Below are 23071 nucleotides of genomic sequence, written 5' to 3' on the forward strand. Positions count from 1 at the left end.
CATACTTTATTCTTGTAATTCTTGTGATGTGCTTGATTATATAATTTTTTTTTGTAAAATTTGAATAATTGTGATTATCTTAATTCACAATAATCAAAGTGGAAATAATATCATGTGTCAGATCAATTTAATAGTATAACAAATAATATGACCATATTTTACTAAAATTTCATTACCATATAACATAACATAGTTCACAAAATAAGTTTTAAAATATATATTTGGATACTCTGCCCATCACTAATTACTAATATAGTTTGAAATCCAATATTCACTCTAGAAATCTTATGATAAATAACCTAACAAAAGGTAGAGTAACTATTGATACTAATCTTGGTTTAGCATATTAATTATCACAATTATTAAGATGAAATTTCAACTTTTTCAACCCCTTGCAGCTGAGCTTATTAGTGAAATTCTGCTCTTCCTTATTGTTCACATTGGTGTTAGCAGTCTTTACACCACTGGAAGTTCTTTTAGCAAGTGTTTTGAATTGAGGTTGGAAGCAGTCTCTTCAATAGAATCCTCTAGATAATACAAAAAAAAAAAAAAAAAAAAAAAACTCAACATTAGAGATTATCAAATACAACACTTAATTTTCATCATATGCTACCTAAAAGACTATTATCAACTATGTAATTAACTAACCACAATAAGATAAGTATCAGTATCGCTCGTAAGATTAATCACAACCCCAAAATATCGACCGAGTTGTTGTAGCCAGGCAAACCCTAATAAAAATTAGATACCACATTAAACAATTCATCAAAATACTTAAACATAATGGTGAATGTAGGAAAACATCAGTTATAGAAATGTTCACCAAAAAAATATGGTTAATCAAACCCTTTAACTTGCTTTTAAAGTTGATAACTTCTGTTATTTTTGGATTAACATGAACTTTGGAGATTTCAAAGTTGCTTTGAACAGATATTTTCTCATTCCATCTAGTTGCTTTGAAATATTATAGGACCACAATAAATGGTTCATGTCTACCATCTTCAAAATGAGGTAGAAGATGGTCAACCAACTTACCAAACAAAATACAATTCATCCTATTGTTCCTAAGTATAAAATAACAAAGGCAAAGAGTTTGTCACCACGAAAATGACCCAAAAATGACTTTTCTGTATGAAATGTTATCGAGATTTGCATAATACATACTCAAGGTCTTGAAGAATGACGACCAGCCGCTTGACCTTCCTCCCTTTGCTAGTAATCAGATTTCTAAGATCTTTCTTACCAACAATCTCGCCAATGAGGTCTACAAATAAGAAATCTTGTATGAGATATTTGTAAAGTTGTCACTCTACTGTGACATGCAATAAATGCATAAAGAATAAAGAAGACTCACCAAACATCTCAAAATTTTCTATTTTATCAGTTGTTAGTAGATCTACAAAGGACTTAAGTCAGAAAGCATCAAGAGAGAAGCTAGGATTCTGGACATGATTCACCTGAATTCTTTGAGAAAATGTCAACACATCCTACTCATACTATTTTTCTCCTTCGTCTTGTTGTCGAAGACTATGAAATTAGTCATTATATACATTTGAAACTCAACAAAAATACTACTCCATTTTTTTTACTAACCCCCTTGGAATAGTGCAATGTATTCTGCCACCATGTTTCAATAATGCAAACCATTTTCAAATTGAGTATGGTATGATTATAGATTTTTCAATCACACCACTAAAAGTAAATAAACAAATACATTGAGAATAAATAAGCCATTGTATTTAATGATACCTTAATATCTCGTAGAATCATTTCAATCGAACCGATCTCTCTCTCATTGTACTTGCTTGGAACTTTTCATATTCTAACAACATACACTTTGAAATGTTATTGTAGCTTTCTGGGATTCACGTCAATTACTAAATCATATTGTTCTTCCATTTTTTCAGGTACAAAGAAGCTTTTGATGACCAAAAAGTGGTAAAGTAAAGGTTTCTTTTATCAAATGGTAACCTGGTAAGAGTGTGGGAAAACCTATTTAAAGAGAATGAAGATCTACTGTGTAATATTTTGAATGCTTCGAATAGTTTGGAATTATCTACATTGCAAAGACCTTTTTATCCATTTATCTTGCTCTTCTATTTGTCGACCTCTCATGCTGTCATCTGGCAATTAAATAAGCTATACACTTGTCATGTAAGGGACATGTACACTTCTCAAGCAAATAAGCATGCACTAGTTGCTTATTATATATTAATAGATAGATTTAGCATGCATGATCATAATGGCAAGTTGGCAACTGTAATTCAACAACTTGATAGATATAAATGAATTCCACTACAGTTAATTATTTGTGCCTTTTTATCAAATAATCTATCTCACATTCTTATTTTGCAAAGCCATGGTTAATTATATGTTTGGTTTGGGTTATTATTAGGATTAATTAGTCTGTGAATTTTGGAGTGATAATATAATCTAATCTAATAAATTTAAAATTACGATTTTAATTTTATTTGATAATATTTTTTTACATTTTTTAGAAAATTTTGTTAGTTATCACTTATTGAATCTGTGATGAGGACCAAGAATGAAACTCCAATTAATAAGAGAGCTGATGAGGAGCTTATTGTTGATTTAGGATGGGATTTTGACTCTCAGATTTATAATCAACTATCCACAACTAAGAGTCTAGGAGTATTAAAAGGGCAATGATAAACAGATTTAAGTGTATTTTACTTCCATGAGCTCACTGAGTCTTAGCGACTTTACTTTTGAATTGCAATTTCTTTTATCTTAAGCATGCCAATTGATACTTGATATTTTTCTATGCTACAAAATATGGGTTGGAATATGATTAGTTGCTTGGTGAAAATGCTTGCAAGATGACAGTTCAAATGAAAAATATGGTGTTAAAAGTTCTATATCATTTAAGGGTGAATTGAAATTTTATTGTATCAAGTTCTCGACACTTTTAAGACATCTTAAATGTCATGTTTTTTTTTCACATGCCAGAATTGACCCCACAGTTTGTTGCATTAAGTGATGATAAGATTGTCATATACAGGGTTTAAGATAATAGATGAATATATAAATTGGTGTGGTGGGTAATAATTTTTGTGTATGGTAAATTTGTTGTTGCTAAGATTTCTATTTGTTCTATTAAATCTTAGTCGACGGTAACCTTATAATTCTCACACTTTAAATGTTGTACTAATGTTGGTGGTGACCTTGATTCTTCTATGCATACCATGGCTCTCCATAAGAGAACTAGAGGTGGTTGTTGTAGAACCAATAAATTGGTCACCAGTCGTCATGACAATACTTGTAGAATAGATCTTAATTTTGGTGCCACTGATAGGAACTTTTAGGAGGAAGGTTTATTATACCAAAAATTTCAATTATTTATTGTCTGTTAATTGTTATATTTAACATATGGGTTGGATTTATTGTACTTTAGAATTTTGAAGTATTCTTTGATTGCATTTTTACACTTGTCCTTAAAATATTAAATGATCTAGAATATCAGTTGATTTATTCAAAAAAGTTGTAGAAAACAGGTTTGTTCTTCATGTATTTTGTCTCAGTTTAAGATTGAATTCCTAATCTAAATATATACAGCATAATATCCCATTTTTTGTGATAGTATGATATTATTGGTATTTTAATTTTTTTTGTCCTATATTATCAAAATCAAAATTAATTTTTTAAAATATCTTTATAGAGGCAATACGATTACACTTCATATTTATTTTATATTTGCTTGATTATTCTATTTCAATTTATGCCAAACTAATGATCATAAACTTGTAAAATTGATCACCATGACTATATTTTTTACTTTTGACGTTTGTTTGAGATTTTATAGTTTTTTAAATTGAAATAATTAGTTTTTGAAACACATAATTAGGTATATATTAACTATTAAGTTAGCATAATTATACAAATAAAAAAAATAATTCAAATTTTGAATTGGCATGGCTATAAAGAAAAATAATCTTAATAGTTAATTAATAAAAAAAGCTCAATAGTTAATTTTATTTTATATTAGAATAAATTTATCTATTTTTTTAAATTTAGTTAAAATTTGCCTAAAAGTTGTCCATTAAAAAAGATAGTAAAAAGATACAACTTAATGTTAATTACAAAATTATAGTTTTGCTACTTAAAGATATAGGCGTTTTTTTATGTTACAATTTTACAAGAAAATATATGACATATAGAAATAATCTAAATACGTGATTAATATTTTAGTTTGAAAAAGTTTACTTCAAGTCAACCGTACCATCTTTAAACTATGCTTCTTTTTAAAAAAATTATTCAAACCATGATATTTTGGTATATTAAGTGTCAAATTTTATCGTATTTTTTGTTAAAAATGATATAATTAAGATTTTTTTTTTGAATTTTTTAAATAAAATTACAATAAAATATTTTTTATGAACAGGATCCAATAGAAAAATTTTAGCAAACAAAGATCTTTCACCCGTGCATGGCATAGATCTTCTGGTACGTAAAAAACAAAAAATCGCATTCGAAGATACCCTAAAGTATTAGGAGAAGAGGAATGCTAGGGGCCAGCAACATTTAGGATTTATAGCCATCAAATAGTCATCAATGAGGCTTTTAATGGTGCGAGATTAATGTGAGATTTCATCCAATGGCTCACTCTTCTTTGATGGTTACATGCTGGCCAGAATTTGATAAAATTGCTGGCCCCCTAGACTTTTCCTTAGGGGAACCCATGCAAACCGGTAAAAGTGCGGCAATTTTTTTTAATTATTATTTTGCTATTGAAGTGCAAGATTTTTTTTTTTTTGTTTATAATATTCTCCATTCTATAAGTTAATGACTAGTTTGCTGCGGATTTAATTTTTATTTTAGGATTGTTATTGATTAATAAATTACTAGATACGCATACTTATTATAGCAGAAGAGTGGAATGACCACTTAATCAATCTATTTTTCTTTTTTTGGACGTGTAATCAATCTATAGTTGTACAATATATATATATATATATATATATTTGGTATACAGTGCAACATTTATTTTGTTCCGCTGAATGTATGCTAGTTGGGCCTGAAACGAAAATACAGGGAAAAAATTGGGTGAACCAGTTAAAGCTTAGTCCTTCTGAATAAGTCTAATGACCCCAACCACGAAAAAGGAAAAAAAAAATAGAAAACAAAAAGCAAAAATAATAAAAGTGTAATGGCAGAAATCCACTGAGCCTGCAAGCGAATCCGATTCCACAAAAGAACCTGATGCTAGCGAACAGACCAATTCTGAACACCACCAAAGCATTCAAGAATAAGTTTATTATCATGACCAAAACCCAAAAAAAACAAAGAATATGTTTATTATTGGGATAATATATTATTTTTGTCGCAAACTTTGAAGTAAACATTTTATTTTATTTGTGTTCTACCTATTTAAAAAGTGATTAAATATAATTGTTATTTTTAACCCCTAAAAAATACTAATAATGGAAGATAAATATTTTCTCAAATGCAAAATTAGTTTTTGTAATTTAGTAGAAAAAAAATCTAGTTTTTTTTTTATAGTACATGAAAATAATGATGTAACAACTAACAAGAATCTTTTGTAAATTAATTTTTTATTTTTAATTGTATTTTTGAACTATTTTTAAAATTTACTTACAACAATAACAACTTAAGATTTGTCATGAATATGTCACTGTATTTATTAGTAATTTTTTATTAAGTTAAGGTGAGTTAATATTTTGTTATTTTTAAATATTTGAGATATAAATAAAATAAAAAAAATATCAGAAACAACATTGATATTTATTCTAAACTGAAGCAATATAGTTTAAGAACTTCATTTTGCATAAATGCTAAACTAAACAATTTTAATTAAAATAAGTAACATATATTATGATTTGGAAACATAGTTATTAAATAAAAGTATTAATATTTTCAGAGACAGCGGCCCTTGATTTTGTATTTTTAATTTTTACTAATAGCTAGAATGCTAGAGTTACAAATTATTTAAAAAAAATTCTCTTTCCCAAACATGCATTAATTCATCACTTTCCACAACTTTTTTTTTTTATTTTCTCTTGGTTTAAATCCTTCCCCCCTAGATCTAGCTAACTTGCATTTATTATTTTCAACTTGAATTTGAATATTGGGTGCAGCTAAATATCATAAGTGATGTTTACTTTAAAGTTTAAATCATTTTCAGCTACACACCTACACGCTTGCATATGATAATATCAAAGAGCAACCTTTTCCAAGGTCAAAACACCAATTTATAAACAGTATAAAGTGACATATCACTGGACCTTTTCAACCGAGTCACATGATTCTGCATGTGCTGCTACATGGCGATTGAAAATGATGTACATAAAAAACATATATTTTTATTTAATACTTTAGGTTAGGCAGGAAGAAAGAATTGAATAGTATTGCTATTGCATTCCCAACTCTCAACAAGATATGCTACTATAATTATAAAATAATGATAATAAGAATAAAAATATAGATCTTAATTCTGACACATGGAATGCTCACCAATAATTTTGTTTCCATTTATATAATCATTTAAGTAATAAATAGTAACGGTAACGATTTTTGTTACATTAATAATATATAAAGATGTTTTTATATAGGTAAATTATAGGTTATAGGTTTAATTAATTTTATGGTCAATATAGTTTTACTATATTTATAATTAATTTTTATATATATTTTTTAATAATTTCATTAAGTAATTAACAGGGGTTTAGGCGTTTAGCCAACAATAAACCAACAAGCATTTTTAAGTTGTACTCTATATTAATTAATTATCATTAATTATTAATTATTTAAATTTTATTTTTAAAAAGTACAAAATTTATGATTATTAATTGTAATTGTTTAAGTTGTTTATCTATACTTTTTTTTTTATAATTAGGTTCTACACAATTTTTTATTTTTTTTTTAAAAGAAACTAGCTCAACGCAACAAATGGAGCATACAAAGAACAACAAACAGATCAGTAAAACTATAAAAAGAAAAGAAACTAGGCAACACAAAGAATGATAAACTTTATACTTTGTTATCTCCGACATTGCCATTAACAACAAAAAGGATCCACACCTAGTCACTCCTTGTAGTTTGTACAGCACAAATAGGTAACATCTTCAACCCCTTTTCTTTTATGCTGAAAAATTCTTGTATTCCTTTCTAACCAGAAATTCTAAATAATCGCACAGAAACACACCATCCAATTCTTACGTACCTCCTTGCTATTGGATATCTCAATCCAACTTAGGAAATGCTCTTTCAACGTCCCTGGGCACGTCTATTGCCTACCAACAAATGATAGCCAAGCACACTAAACCTGTCAAGAAAATTCACAACTAAGAAATAAATGGTGACCATTTTCAACACCTTTGTTACATAACACGCAAATAACATCTTCCTTGTTGATAACCCCACACCGACTCATCCTCTCCTTAGTGTTGACTAGGGGTGGCAAGCAGGAAAACCCGCTCCGCCCCGCCCCGCCTAGTGAGGCGGTCCCAGAATCCCAGCCCGCCCCACCTAATAGCGGGCTGGCGGGCCGGCGGGCTAAGCTCGCCAAATATCCTCTTTTTTTTTACTTTTAATTATTAAATAATATTTAATATATATAAAAGTATAAAAAAATCTCTTCTATTTTTTGCTTTTAACTATTATAATTTCTAAAAGTATAAACAAATTATAATTTTTATATTCACAAACATTAAAGTCTTTGTAATTATAAAATATTGTTCCCAAAGAAAAATAAACATAATCTAAAATATAATTATAAATATTATCTCTAAAACAAAATAAACATAATCCAAAACACTCAATTTTCATCTTCATTCTCTTGTAAGTTGGGTTGGAAAAAGTTGGGTTTTGGCAAAAAAAAAAAATTGTAAAAATACCCCTTGTCAAAGAAATACTAAGCCCGGCGGGGAAGCCCGCCCCGCCCCGCCAAAGCCTGTCAAAGCCCGCGGTTTAAGCGGTGCGGGTTAGGCGGGCTTTTACTATTTGGCGGTCCCAATTTTCCAGTCCAACTCGCCTTTTTGGCGGGTTACACGGGTCGGCCCGGCGGATTTAGGCCCGTTTGCCACCCCTAGTGTTGATCTTCCCAGTCAATACAAACCAGATAAAAAGTTCAACTCTTGGCGGCACTAGCCCTTTCCAAATTGTCCTCGTAAAGCTGTAGCTTGTTATATCCTCCGGAGTTATTTCCGCCTGCAAAACCTGCACAAAAGAGTTAGTAGAAAAGACTCCTTGTTTATCAAATTTCCACATGACTCTATCCTCTCTGCCATTAGCAAGTTTGACCAGTCTTAGTATATCATGTAGCTGGTTCACTAAATCCAACTCCTACTGGAATAACTCTCGCCTCCATTGGAAGTTCCAGATCTACTCAACCCCATCCAAAATCCACACTCCCCTATAACGGATCCTCTTTGGTTTGAAACTAAGATGAGTCTTGAAAACTGATCTTTCAGAGAACCATCACGCAACCAGACATGCTTCCAAAAACGAGTCCCTCTCCCATCACCAAACTCCATTGACAGCCTAGTAATCATCTTCTGCCTTACTTGCTGATCCTTGAACTGTATCTGACATATATCCTTCCAAGGGCCTCCCCGAACAGGTAAACCTGAGAGGACAGCATCACATTTGGGTCTAGGTTATTACAAGAGCAGACCACCTTCTTCCATAGCGGGCACTCCTCCTTAGAAAAGCGCTACCACCACTTAAATAAAAGGGCTGTATTATGCACCATGGTATCCCCAACACCCAAACCACCAAACTTTTTTGGCGCCTGCACCATCCCCCATATGACCAAGGCCATACTATTCTTACCATCTTTCTTGCTCCACAGAAATCGTCTCTGTAGAGAAATCAGTTTTTCTACAACAGCCTTTGGCATTTTATATAGACTCAGATAATAAACAGGGAGACTGTTTAACACAGATTTGATGAGCACTAACTTACCGACTTTATTGAGGACCTTGGCTTTCCATATGCTCAGTTTGTTCTCCACTTTATCTATAATTGGCTTCCAAGTCTTCACCAATCTCGAGTTAGCTCCTAGCGAGATCCCCAAGTATTTAACTGGGAGAGAGGCTTCCTGACAACCCAGTACGCTGCACATACACTTTACCCATCGATCATCACAGTTGATTGGAATCAAACTAGATTTGTCAAAATTAATACTTAACCCCGACATCAATTCAAAGCAACAGAGAATCCTCCTATAATTTTTAACGATCTCTTCTTCTGGAGGGCAGAATAGAATCGTATCATCCGTAAACTGTAGATGTGACAGCTCAATATGATCTCTACCAACTAGTAGCAGAAATATGCGTCCGTTTTTAACCGCCTCCCCAAACATCCCGTGAAAGACATTCACCCCAAATCTTTTCTACACAACTTTTTATATTCTTATCAGTTAAGTTTAAGCTAGTTCTTATTATTATTATTACAATAAAAATATGTGGCCAATCAATTTTACCGACCAATTCAACTAAACTAGATACGCGTATTTTTTTAACGTATCATCGTCGTGTAAAAAAGATTAATCAAGAGAAACTAAAAGTTAAATCAAACTATCTTGTTTTTATTTTATATATATATATATATATATATATATATATATATATATATATATATATATATATACTTTAATTATTCTCATCATTTAAGTTTAAGCTAGTTTTTATCATTATTATTATTACAATAAAAATATGTGACCAAACAATTTTATCGACCAATTTAATCAAGTTAGATACACGCATTTTTTTTTAATGTGGTCGTCGTCATTTTCTTCAACTTCTTTTTTGAATTTCTTGTTATGCGCACTTCTTTTTCAACAATGTTATCATCGTCGTGATCTTCTTCTTCTCTTATTTAACATGGTCTTCTTCTTTTTCTCTTATTTGATTTTTCTCCTTTTTTTTCTCATCTTCTTTCATTAATTATTATCATTATTATATATATTCAAAAGATTATAGCAGAGAACTTGGAATTCATAGTACAAAAATTTTGATTCTTAAAAATAAAACACAAAATTTTAAAAGACCACATGTTTAGAACATTGACACTTAACTAACAAAATACGTGTATCATAGAAAATTTGATACACAGTATAAAAAATTTGGTGCATAACACAAATTGTTGTGGTATGTAGCAAATTATTTTTGAAAGACTACATGTCTAAAATATTGCATCCAACTAATAAAATACAGAAATTTTAGCACATAATACAAAATTTTTTAAAAGATTATAGTTAACTCACCTAATTAATAAAATATATTTACATGAATAATTTCTATGCTATGAACAAAAATATTTGTACTATATTAATAAATTTGTACTATGTAGAAATTTTTATATGTTATGTGCTATATATAAAAATTTCTACGTTAAATCAATAATGTGCTTTACAATAAAAATTTTTCTACTAACAAAGTGCAAAAAGAAAAACGGTACCATATGCATGCAAATTTTTTGTTAAATTTATGTCAATTTAATTAAACTTATTACAAAAATATTTATATATGTAGGATTGCCGTTCTTATTACTCAAAACTAATATTGTCATTCTTTTATAACGTTACTTTACATATTTTTTTGTTGACTTAACGTTACTTTACATATTGATACGTAACCTATACATCGGCCACCCAAAAAGCTCGGAACAATACAATAAAGTCGGACTCGAGAATTTAAAAAAAAAAGAGAGACCTGGTCAGCAAAATTTGATCACTCAAAATAGAACACGATAACTGACCCAGAATCTCGGACCTATCCGCAACAAACAAGCAAAACATCATCTATAAAGGCGAGTACACAACCCCGGCTAAAGATCAGGTTCTACCTTCAGTTTTACATAACTTAGTATATTCACTAAACCTTTTTATTGACTTGAGCGTCGAAATATCTTTTACAGGTATTTCTGCCGCGGTGTTCCGTCTAGACCGACGTATAGCTCTCCCTCTTCAACGACATATTACTCGGAATCGCTATAGCTCGGTCACCCCTACATGGACGAATCACTTGGCGCCCACCGTGTGGCCAAAAACTCATCTAACCCCACTATTTTCTTTGCCTAACTCTTTACTCTTTTTTGCAGGATTCCCGATCTTCAAACATGGCCGATAATGGGTCCACCAACCCACGCAAGCAGAGCTCTTAGCTCAGATTGCTGAACTTCAAGCGGAAGTACGAAGGATAGCCGAGCTGTCCGCCCATAACAATGCTGGAAAATACGAGGAAGAAAACTCTAAAAGCTCGGCCCAGGGAAACACGGACCCTCTGAGCATCAGCCCGCCAAAGGAAAAGCTGACCTTGGGCAACCCTTTCTTTGAAGAAATCACCAGTTTTCAGATGCCGAAAAATTTTGTGCTGCCCACCGCCCTTGAGCCATACAAAGGGTTTGGTGACCCCCGCGCCCATATTAAGAAATTCCAATCCATGATGTTTTTTAATGGCGCTAACAATGAACCTGTACTCTGTCGAGCTTTTTCAACTTACCTTGATGGTGCTGCGTTACTCTGGTTTTCTAAGTTATCTGCAGGTTCAATTTCTTCTTTTGAGGAGCTGGCAAGGTCTTTTATCGATTACTTTGCCGCATCAAGAATATATGTGCACGGATCAGACTATCTAGGCACTATCAAACAAGGACAACATGAAAGCCTAAAGGACTACATGACTCGGTTTGCTGAGGCAACCATGGAGATTCAAGACTTAGATCCGGCAGTCCACCTGCACGCCCTTAAAGCCGGCCTCAGACCTGGCAAGTTCTGGGAGATGATTGTTGTAACTAAACCAAAGACACTAAAAGAGTTCCGAGAAAGGGCCGCAGGCCAGATGGAGATCGAAGAGCTCTGCGAATCCCAGAAAGCAGATAAACAGCCACACAGAAGAGATGAGGAAAAAAATTTTAGATCACCGAGCAACAAGAAACCAAAGAAGCCTCTCAAGCTCACACCAAAATTTAATACCTACACCAGATTCAACACCAAGAGGGAGAACATCATCAAGGAGATTCTCAATGCCAAAATAGTAAAATCGCCGGCCCGAGCAGGGAGTTACCAATATCAAAGGTTCGTGGATAGAAGCAAGCATTGCGCTTTTCATCAAAAGTTCAGACACACTACAGACGAGTGCATCGTTGCCAAAGACCTACTCAAAAGACTAGCACGCCAAGGACTCCTAGACAAGTACGTCGAAGGACGTAAAACCAAAGAAGTCACCTCGGACAGAGATGAGCACCCACGAGCATCAACAGACAAGGACAAAGGAAAACGGACATCACCCAACTTGCCAAGAGGTATTATCAACTACATATCAGGAGGTTACGCAGGTGGGGGTGAAACAACTTCGGCTAGAAAACGAAGTTATAGAGCGATGCTAGCAATTGAAGGAACAACACACCTCCAAAGAGAAAAAGACGCAGACATCACAATAACATTCAATCAATCAGACTTCAAATTGGCAAGCCCTAACCTCGACGATCCGGTAGTAATCTCCATTCAAGCTGGAGAACTGTTGGTAAGAAAAACACTACTAGATCCAGGTAGCAGTGCTGATGTTTTATTTTATTCCACTTTCAAAAAAATGAAATTATCAGAAAAAATAATGCAACCTTCCTCTAGAGAGCTGGTTGGTTTCTCCGTAGAAAGAGTCCCCATTATGGGACATATATGGTTAAGGACGACGATGGGAGAAGACCCTATCTCAAAGTCGATTGATATCCAATATTTGATAGTAGACTGTTATAGCCTTTATAATATTATCATCAGAAGACCTGCTCTGAATGCATTCAGGGCATTAGTGTCTATTTTACATCTGTGTGTTAAGTTTCCCGTGCAGGAAAACAGGATAGCAACAATGTATGTGGATCACCAAGAAGCTCGGCAGTGCTACAATGCCAGCCTAAAGCAAAACTCAACAAAACAGACAACTCGGCCACAAGTGCAAGCAATCCATAATACAGCCATGATCTTAACATTATCCGAGCTTGATCCAAGGGAGGATTTCAATGAAAGACCTCAGCCAATGGACAACCTCCAGCGAGTAATATTAACAGAAAATGAGAAGCATTTCACACACATCGGAGAAGCCTTAGAGGGGGAAGAACGATCAAAACTAATAACAATACTTCGAAGCAACGCCGATCTATTCGCGTGGACGCCTGATGACATGCCTGGAATAAATCCAGAAGTCATCTTCCACAAGCTAGCAATTGACAAGGGAGTCCGACCTGTGGCATAAAAGAAAAGAAACCTAGGAGAAGAGAAAAAACAAGGAGCACTAAAGGAAACCAAGAATCTCCTCAATGCAAGATTCATTAAAGAGATCTGCTTCACCACATGGCTCTCCAATGTGGTAATGGTAAGGAAAAGCTCAGGTAAATAGCGCATGTGCGTCGACTTTACAAATTTAAATAAAGCTTGTCCTAAAGATGATTATCTGTTACCTTGCATTGATAAATTAGTAGATAATGCCTCTGGTTTCAAAAGCTTAAGTTTTATGGATGCATACTCTGGTTACAACCAGATCCTAATGCATCCAGAGGACCAAAGCAAAACAGCCTTTATTACAGAACATGGGAATTTTTGCTATAAGGTAATTCCTTTTGGCCTAAAGAATGCAGGGGCAACGTATCAAAGACTAATGGACAAGGTATTTCGACAACAAATAGGTCGGAATATGGAAATCTACGTAGATGATATGGTAGCAAAGAAAACTGAATGAGGTTCACATTGCGACGACTTGTTGGAAGTTTACAATCAAGTTCGAGCATACAACATGAGGCTTAACCTAGATAAATGTGCCTTTGGAGTTTAAGGAGGAAAATTCCTCGGCTTCATGCTGACTTCACGAGGGATTGAAGCAAACCCAGAAAAGTGCAATGCAATACTGAACATGGCAAGCCCGAAGACAATAAAAGAAGTTCAACAACTTGCAGGAAGAGTAGCCGCCCTGTCACGTTTCTTACCTGCAGTGGCAAACCGATCATATCATTTCTTCCAAATAATCTCTAAGAATAAGAAATTTGCATGGACCGAGGAATGTGAAAAATCTTTTGTGGAGCTCAAACAGCTCTTAGCATCACCTCCAATACTCCAGAGACCAGAAACAGGTAAACCATTGCATTTATACTTATCAGTATCTAACCATGCTATAAGTTCGGTCCTAGTGGTTGAAACAGGGAAAATGCAAAGCCCTGTATACTTCATCAGTAGGGTATTACAGCCAACGGAGACAAGATACCTGAGAATAGAACAACCGGTGCTAGCACTAGTCACCACGGCAAGGAGACTAAGGCACTATTTCCAGAGCCACACAATAATAGTCCGTACTGACCAACCTCTGAGACAGATATTAACCAGACCCGAGTTTGCTAGACGATTAATCAAATGGTCCATCGAGCTCTCTAAGTTTGACATTCAGTACCAATCAAGGAAAACCTTGAAATCACAAATACTGGCCGACTTCATCTCAGAAATGACTACCGAGGCACAACCCGCAGAGACGAGTTGGAGTATACACGTAGATGGAGCATCAAACAGAGAAGGAAGCGGAGCATGCATACTATTAAAGGAAGGAGGCAAAGTAATAGCCGAGCAATCACTATAGTTCCACTTTACTACAAGCAATAACCAGGTAGAATATGAGGCTCTGCTGATAGGACTAAAGCTCGCCCAACAACTCAAAATACCTCGGATAATAGTTTACTGCGACTCTTTACTAGTAGTACATCAAATCAAAGGCGACTACCAGGTAAAAGATCCTTTGTTAGAGAAGTATTGGCTCATAACAAAGGATCTTATTTCAAAGTTCAATGAATTTAACATTATTCATGTAAACCGAGAGCAAAACACTAGAGCTGATGTATTATCCAAATTAGCCACTACTAGGCAGACAACAAGCACACCAGCATTATCACAGTTGACACTTGATAAACCGAGCTTTGAGCTAAATACAATATCAAGTATCATGCAGGTACAGGATTGGAGAACACCTTTCCTCAAATACATCAATACAAGAACCGTACCAAAGAAAGAATCAAGCTTACCACTCTTCCAAAGGAGGGCAAGCTTCTACACAGTGATAGGAAGCACCCTGTACAGGCGAGGATACTCACAACCACTCCTCAAATGCATCAGCAAAGATGAGGCCGAAGAAGTCATGGCAAAAACACACGAGGGGGTCTGCGGGAACCACATCGGAGGCCGAGCACTGGCCGCCAAAATATTACAGATAGGGTATTACTGGCCAACAATCAAAAGAGACTGTATTTTAAAAGTCAAAGCATGCAACAATCAAAAACACGCCACAGTCTCAGAAATTCCATCCGAAAAGCTCCACACCGTAGAGGTAAGCTGGCCTTTCGATAAATGGGAACTAGATATCCTCAGACCTTTCCCAAAAGTGCCAGGACAGGTAAAATTCCTTTTAGTATCAATAGACTATTTCTCTAAATGGATAGAAGCACAACCACTAGCACACATAACAGTAGACAAGGTGAGATCTTTCCTATGGAAAAATATCATATGTAGGTATGGCATACCAAGAGAAATAATCTCTGATAATGGAAGGCAGTTTACAGATCATAAACTCGCTTCTTTCCTAACAAATTTCAACATTAAATATCATTTCAGCTCGGTTGAGCACCCACAAACTAATGGACAGATCGAGTCCGCTAATAGAATTATCTTGCAGGGTTTAAAGAAAAAGCTCGGCGAAGCCAAAGGCGAGTAGGCCGACCTCATTCCAGAAATCTTGTGGAGTTATAATACTACAATCCAATCTGCTACAGGAGAAACTCCTTTCAAACTAGTATATGGCGCAGAAGCACTAATCCCAATAGAGGTCAGCATTTCAACGTTAAGGGCCGAGCTATACAATCAACAAAGTAACCTGCAAGCTAGAACAGCCAAGCTAGACCTTGTAGAGGAGAAAGAGACATTTCAGCCATAAGACAACGAGCTATGAAAAAATTCATGGAAGGAAGACACAATAAAAAGGTCGTTCGAAGGTCTTTCAATGAAGGAGACCTCGTACTAAGACGAACAGAAGAAGCGCGGAAACCCCCAGCACATGAAAAACTAGCAGCGAACTGGGAAGGGCCGCTCTAAGTAGTCAAGAACCTCGGCAAGGGGGCTTACAAACTAGAAACCCTCAAGGGAGGCCAAATTCTAGGAACATGGAATGTATTCTCCCTAAGGAAATATCAATCATAACATATACTGTAATCCGCGGATGAAGGTACTCTTTTTCCCCTTTGAAGTTTTTTTTCCCAAACAATATGGGTTTTACTCGAAGAGGGTTTTAACGAGGCCAGACGCCACAAATCATTGTATGAAAGTCACTACTATTTCAAACAATCCAATATCTAGGTTATCATAATGTTGGCAACTAACATATCTTATAACAAACAGCAAAATTCCAATATTCAAAATAAACCGAGCTTCATACTCGGAGATCAATAAACATGACCCGAGCATCATACTCGGGAATATTTAAAAGGCAATCTAAATAAAGAGTCAAGTACATATCCAAGGCAAAAAAGCCATACACAACTTTACAAAACATAAACGAAACAGCCTAGTCCGCCTTGTCACCAATGCTCGATTCCTTGCTGTCATCGACCGCCACAACATGATCAAAACCTTGTGCAAAGGCCTCATAAACCTCGTTTTCTAACTCTTTGATTCTAGATTCTAAACATTCATTTTCAGCCTTAACAGTTTTGGCTTGTTCATTGGAGGAAAGTTGAAGACGTTTCTCCTCAGCAAGCTCTGATTCCTTCAACCTCAAGGAAGAAGACAACTCGGTAATGGTTTTGTCTTTCTCCTGCACGGCCGAGGAAAGCTCAGCAATCTCCAAGGTGGCCTTATGGTCCTTCTCAAAAGCAAGTTCCTGAGCTCTTCCAACAGCCACGATACGAGCACCAATCACCCACAATAGAGACAAACAATCAAAATACAAAAAAAAAAATAATGAATCATGAGAAACAAGTTTACACACACCAGTAGAAAACGGCTCTCCCCAACATGTCCGACTTCATTAATCAACTTCAGATCATCAGGAAAGCAGCAGAGCTTATCAGCCATAGTAGAGAATGGATAGAGCTTCCCCCACAGCGATCGAGCATGCACGTCCCCATATAGTCGTGCAACTTCTTTTGAGACTCATATGCCGACTCCACCATTTGAAGATCTGCAGAAGAGTCTCCCTTACCTTTCACATGCCCTCTCTTCCGTTTCGGTTTATAGGTCGGATCAGGTTGAATTGGAATACCTACAGCACCTTTCTTAGCATTTGTAGTCGACCCTTCCTTCTCCCCCTTTTTTCGTTGACTAAAAAACGACTTCAATCCGGCAGTAGTAATAGTTGGAGCCTTCTCACCTACATAACAAACGACGAAATAAGAACAGACCAAGTCAAAACGACAATAAAGCAAAAATGCCCAAATTACCTATGTAATCCAAAACAGCTTGCCTATCAGTATCCCATTTTAACAACTCGGCTACAGACAACAGTTCCTTCGGACCCAACATCTCAAACAGAAACTCCATCACAATCTGGTCATCAACAAACCTATCATCCACGTCCAAAACTTGCATAGGCTCAGGACACCATGACAGAGAAAACCTCTCTATAAGGTACTCGTTTAAGTAAAAAGGAAACTCCTCAGGCACACTCCTAACCTTAACAAACATCGTTTTAAAATCTTTAAAAAAAGATTTGTAAAGACCAAAGATGGCACGACAAGGATAACTACTCAGATTAACCCAAAGCCCACGACCAACCCCTTTAGCCTGGAACAACGAGAAAAACAACCTAAGAGAAGGAGGATGTTCAAGTAAATCCATCAAAATCTCAAAAGCCCTCACAAACCCTCACGAGTTTGGATGAAGCTGAGTCGGAGCATAGTTCAACCAATAAAGAACGCCACACTCGAAGTCAGTGAAGGGAAGCCTAACTCCTAATTCAGTAAACAAACAACTATACATATAAAAGAAGGACCAATCATCACGACGATGGAAGACGCGATCACTACTCTGACAAGGGAGTATTTCTATCTTAATGCCACTACCATCTCTAACCCAAACATCAGAACCCAACATCTCAACAGCTTCCCTATCACTAAATTGCGAGGAATAACCCCTAACCCTAGCATCAACCCAACCATATGGGTCAACTTCATTAACACCAACCTTTTCCTCTTCCATGAAACAGAAGCAAGAAAACAAAAGCAAACAAGAAAGGAAGTGGAAGCAGAAGAACAGATTAACACTCACCTTTTTTGCTCATTTTTATCAGAAAGCAACAATTCCCAAATGCAAAAACCAACGGTTGCGAACACGCATATTACAAATGAACTAAGCAGTTACATATGAAACGTTATTTTTTCATCTCAACCATTGAAGAAACCCACGTTCAAACCCCCCTCAATCACACGGCCAGGGGCACCTTGAAACGCGCAACGCACGTCAAATCAATCATTCATTAAGGCGCGAAGAACAAAGCAAAAATTAAATGTAGAGACCGTTTCAAATTCCTGCACAGAACCAATCCGAGTTTGGGGGCTACGGGGTACGGATGCAACAACAAATCCATGGCCGAGGTATACGATATTACCGCTAAAAAGCTCGCCTTTGTCCTGTCCAAACCAAGGCAAGCTTGGGGGCTATGATATGTAACCTATACCTCGGCCACCCAAAAACTCGGAACAAAAAAATAAAGTCGAACCCGAAAATTTGAAAAAAAGAGAGACCTGGTAAGCAAAATCTGATCACCTAAAACAGAACACGATAACTGACCCAGAATCTCGAACCTATTCGCAACAAACGAGCAAAACATCATCTATAAAGCCAAGTATACAACCCCGGCTAAAGATCAGGTTCTACCTTTAGTTTTACATTAACTTAGTATATTTACTAAACCTCCTTATTGACTTGAGCGTCGGAGTATCTTTTGCAGGTATTTTTGTCGCGGTGTTCCGTCCAGATCGACGTATAGCTCTCCCTCCTCAACGAGTGTTATTCGGAATCGCTATAGCTCGGTCACCCCTACACGGACGAATCACATATGATTATATATAATCTTTTTTATTATATATTTATATGAATTTATAGAAAAATGAGGGCTAAAATTTTTATATATGAATAATTTTAACGTAAAATATAAAAATATTTGATTATTTTAGTATTTTATATGATTGTGATGGTAGCACAAAACTGTCATTGACGTTTTATAATTAAAAAAATTTAACTATGAAAGAACAAAACGTCATTAACATTTTATCACAAAAAATATTAATTTAATTATTAAAACACAAAACGTTATTAATATTTTGTTAAAAAATGTTATTTTAATTGTAAAAACAGTGATATTTTGTAAATATTCATAGCAATATTTAACACATAATTTAATTCTTCAGGAAGAATTTCACACTTAATAATACAATATAAAAGAAATTCAAAAATGAACTTAGTAAAATAGTATTGAGAATATTATTATTATTATTATTATTATTATTATTATTATTATTATTATCGGATTTGTTAATTGCCGGAACTTGGGAGTAAAGGGAAGCGGAGAGAGAGGGATGAAAGACAGAGAGAATTGCACTCATTCATTCACTCACTTGTAGTTGTTTGTGTGACTCTCAAGACTTAAGACAAAGAAGAAGCATAGGAATTGGCAACAAATAACAACACAGATGCAAGATCCACCACCAACACCACCACCTCCAAACTCCGCTTCCCACTTACCTCCACCGGCCCCCTCCACCGCCGCAACTTCCTCAGCCTCCTCACTCTTCGTTCGCTCCGCCGCCAATGGCCACCGCCGAGCTCACTCTGAGGTCAGTTTCCGCTTACCTGACGACATGATGGACCTCTCGCCGTCGGATCCGTTCACCGGCGGCTCCTCCACGGCCAGCCTCGACGAGATCGGATCGGAGGATGACCTGTTCACGACGTACATTGACGTGGACAAGCTCGGGAATGGCTCGGGCGGATCGGGAAACGGATCGGATCCGATTGGTAATGGTACAGAATCGGAGAAGGCGGTTCCGAGGCCGAGGCATAGGCACAGTAACTCTGTGGATGGTTCTACGACGTCGTTTGGGGAGATCATGGACGCTAAGAAAGCTATGCCTCCTGATAAGCTCGCTGAGCTTTGGACCATTGATCCCAAGCGTGCTAAGAGGTCTTCAATCATTTTTGCTTTTTAATTTTTCAAAATGCATACTTCAATTTGCGATGTTTTTCTTCTTTCGTGATTTGGATTTGGATTTGGATTGGTTGCTGAATGGTTTAGATTTAGGTTTTGATGTTTTGAGTAAGCTCGTTAGTAGTGTGGATTTTTGAAGTACAGATTGGATCTTGTTTTGAAGTCTAAATCATTGACTAAGTGAAGTTTGTGCTTGGTTTCTATATTAAGAGTATAGTTTTCGGATTTTTTCATTCACATCACTCTTAACTGGTCATTATATTTATATATCCAAGAATTTTGCTTAGAGAAGTAAAAGTTGAATTATTTTGACTAACCAGGAGAGGATTCAAGATGAATGTATGTTGTTAGTAGATTTGTGAGAGAGGAAGAGAAAAACGAACAGAATTTGGAGGGTTGTGTTATTTATGCTTGTGTGTGACGCTTTTTGACAATTATGGTATTCTCCATGATACTTAATTTTCTTGTCATCAGTATAAGTTTGCGGTTGTGGGAAAGTCTACCCTTATTGTGATCTTAGGTTGTCGCAGAAGCAAATTTGTCAATACTTCAGTGACGAAGATTTTTTATGGTGTTTGAATCTTATGGGTTAAAACTTAAAAGGGATGTCAACTTGTCATAGTATAGTGCTTATGTGTCCAAGTTTCAATTGATGAATTTGTAATTTATGGTTTATGAACAATTAGAGATCATTAAGAATCTTCCTGTTCAGTGCAAAAATATTAAGTAATTTTGTATGTTGAGCATTTGAAATGGAAGGAGCCTGAGGGGATTGTGTAAAAGAGGCTGCTCTCTTTCCTTTAACTTTGAGTGACTTTAATGTTAGTAATTACTAATTCCTGTAGATCTTGTTTTTTTATTATTCTCATAGTTTAATTATGTTGTTGTCCATTTAGGATACTTGCAAATAGGCAATCTGCTGCTCGATCAAAAGAGAGAAAGGCTCGCTACATTCAAGAACTTGAGCGCAAAGTTCAGACTCTTCAAACTGAAGCCACAACCCTTTCTGCCCAGCTGACACTATACCAGGTTTGTTTTGACAGATATCTAATACAAAAAAACCACTTCTAAGTTTATCTATTTTGCAATAACACTTGCAGGAGTTCCATTCTATAATAGCCCCTGCTTTTTAATATTGGATTTCAATGTAGCTCAGTGCAATAAATTCAACTGCTTGATCTATGAACACCTGAGGTCTCATAGAACTTAATGGAACATTTACTTCTGTTTTCTTCTTTTTTCTGCTCTTTCTTTATTATAATATATTTGCTTTATTACTTTGAAGTATTTTTCCTCTTAATAGTTTGTAATTTCATATCAAAATACTGAAGAACAAGCAGTTGACCTCGCCTTCCATTAGTACGAAACTTGTGTATGAGTATGAATATACGACTCAATCAGCTTTTTATCTTTTGTAGAGGGACACAAATGGTCTGAGTACTGAAAACACAGAGCTTAAGCTCCGCCTGCAAGCCATGGAGCAACAAGCACAACTTCGTGATGGTAACCATTATTACCATTTGAATCTCATCACATTTCTTAAAGTATGCTATTAGTGTTAATTAATTATGTTTAAATGGTTTCTGCTTTGCTTTAGCTCTTAATGAGGCACTGAAGAAAGAAGTCGAGAGGCTTAAGGTTGCCACTGGCGAAATGATGAGCCCCACTGAGTCTTTTAACCTTGGAATGCACCAGATGCCATTCACAGGAGCAAATTTCTTTCCGATCCAACCCCAATCAGGTCCTTCTGATCACCAGAACATGCAGTTGCCACCATTTGCTCATGCCCCATCTGGCATGCCAACGCATCAACTACAACAATCGAGTTCTCATCCACTCTCGGAAATAATGCAAAATCATATGCAGGGACTCGACATCAACAGCAAAGGACCAACTACGGTGAAGTCCGAAGGCCCATCAATTTCTGCAAGTGAGAGTAGCACTACATTCTGAATTTAACACAAATTGCTTGACCTGCTGACTTTTATCCATGGCATCATTCATTGTTTATAGTGTTGACATCTAGTCAACTAATGAAGGTACTCTATTTCATTAAATCTTCCATTCAGATTCAAGGGTTAATTCTTGATTATTTATTCTTAGGGATGCTCCCCAAAAAGGGGAAGCACCTTTGGGGTTTTGTTGCCAAGTTCGTGCAATCGTGTTTCAGCTTGGTGTTCAGTGTTTCTGGTTTCTGGAACAGTGGGAGTGCTAGGTTACTCTGTGTATGTTGGGAAGTATAAATGATCCCCCTCTAGTCATTTTGTATCATTATTGTATCATCATCATCATCATTCAAATGATAGCATGGAAGCTCTGATTCATTGTTGTTTTTTTACTTTTTAGTTCATGGTACCAAGTAAGGACTTGGGTTCTTTGTATGATGTTTAGTTACCGAGTTAAGTTTTAGATTTATTATTCATAGTTTTGTTGTACAATTTCAGTGTTTTAGAGACCAATTGTACTACGCTTATCCTAAAATCAGACCTTTCATGAAGCATGTGCTTCTCTTTTCTTTTTTTCTCCGGTGGTGTAAAGCAAGTGCTGCTTTTTAATGCTGAATGCTTGAACGTCCCAGTTTATTGCTTCTGATTTTAATATAGGGAATAGGGATAAGTCATAAGTATGCTTTTGTGCATCCTTGGTTTTGATTTTATTCCTTAATGTTTTTAATGTACAAAATAGAATAAATAAAAATGCTATTTGTACATTAAAATCAGCCACCATATATATACAAATACATGTGCTATTTAATTTATTTTCAATACAAAAATATTATTTGTACATTAAAATAAGCCAACAAAATTAGTTACTATGTATTTTTGTAGATACATATGTAGTTTAATTTATTTTTAATATATATTTTG

At 35.3% G+C, this 23071-nt stretch overlaps 2 protein-coding genes and 1 long non-coding RNA gene across 3 annotated transcripts; 2 read left to right on the forward strand and 1 right to left on the reverse strand.

Moving 5' to 3' along the window:
• Positions 1-119: 119 nt before the first annotated feature.
• On the reverse strand, positions 120-2025 carry LOC112765700 (uncharacterized). The gene is made up of 4 exons (XR_003183876.3): positions 1750-2025; positions 1165-1264; positions 649-731; positions 120-527 (listed from the first exon to the last, which is right to left on the reverse strand). It is a non-coding gene; the product is annotated as an uncharacterized lncRNA (long non-coding RNA).
• A 9311-nt stretch (positions 2026-11336) lies between these two features.
• On the forward strand, positions 11337-13226 carry LOC112762969 (uncharacterized). Its single transcript, XM_025808761.1, has one exon. It carries the CDS (start codon positions 11337-11339, stop codon positions 13224-13226), a length of 1890 nt encoding a protein of 629 aa, XP_025664546.1.
• Positions 13227-19467: 6241 nt separating this feature from the next.
• Positions 19468-22727, forward strand: LOC112765181 (transcription factor RF2b). Its single transcript, XM_025811062.3, has 4 exons — positions 19468-20180; positions 21101-21233; positions 21623-21707; positions 21802-22727. Exons 1-4 carry the CDS (start codon positions 19690-19692, stop codon positions 22155-22157), a joined length of 1065 nt encoding a protein of 354 aa, XP_025666847.1. The 5' UTR covers positions 19468-19689; the 3' UTR covers positions 22158-22727.
• Positions 22728-23071: the final 344 nt, after the last annotated feature.

The sequence above is a fragment of the Arachis hypogaea genome, chromosome 17, assembly GCF_003086295.3.
Source record: "Arachis hypogaea cultivar Tifrunner chromosome 17, arahy.Tifrunner.gnm2.J5K5, whole genome shotgun sequence".
In the NCBI taxonomy this organism is placed as follows: domain Eukaryota; kingdom Viridiplantae; phylum Streptophyta; class Magnoliopsida; order Fabales; family Fabaceae; genus Arachis; species Arachis hypogaea.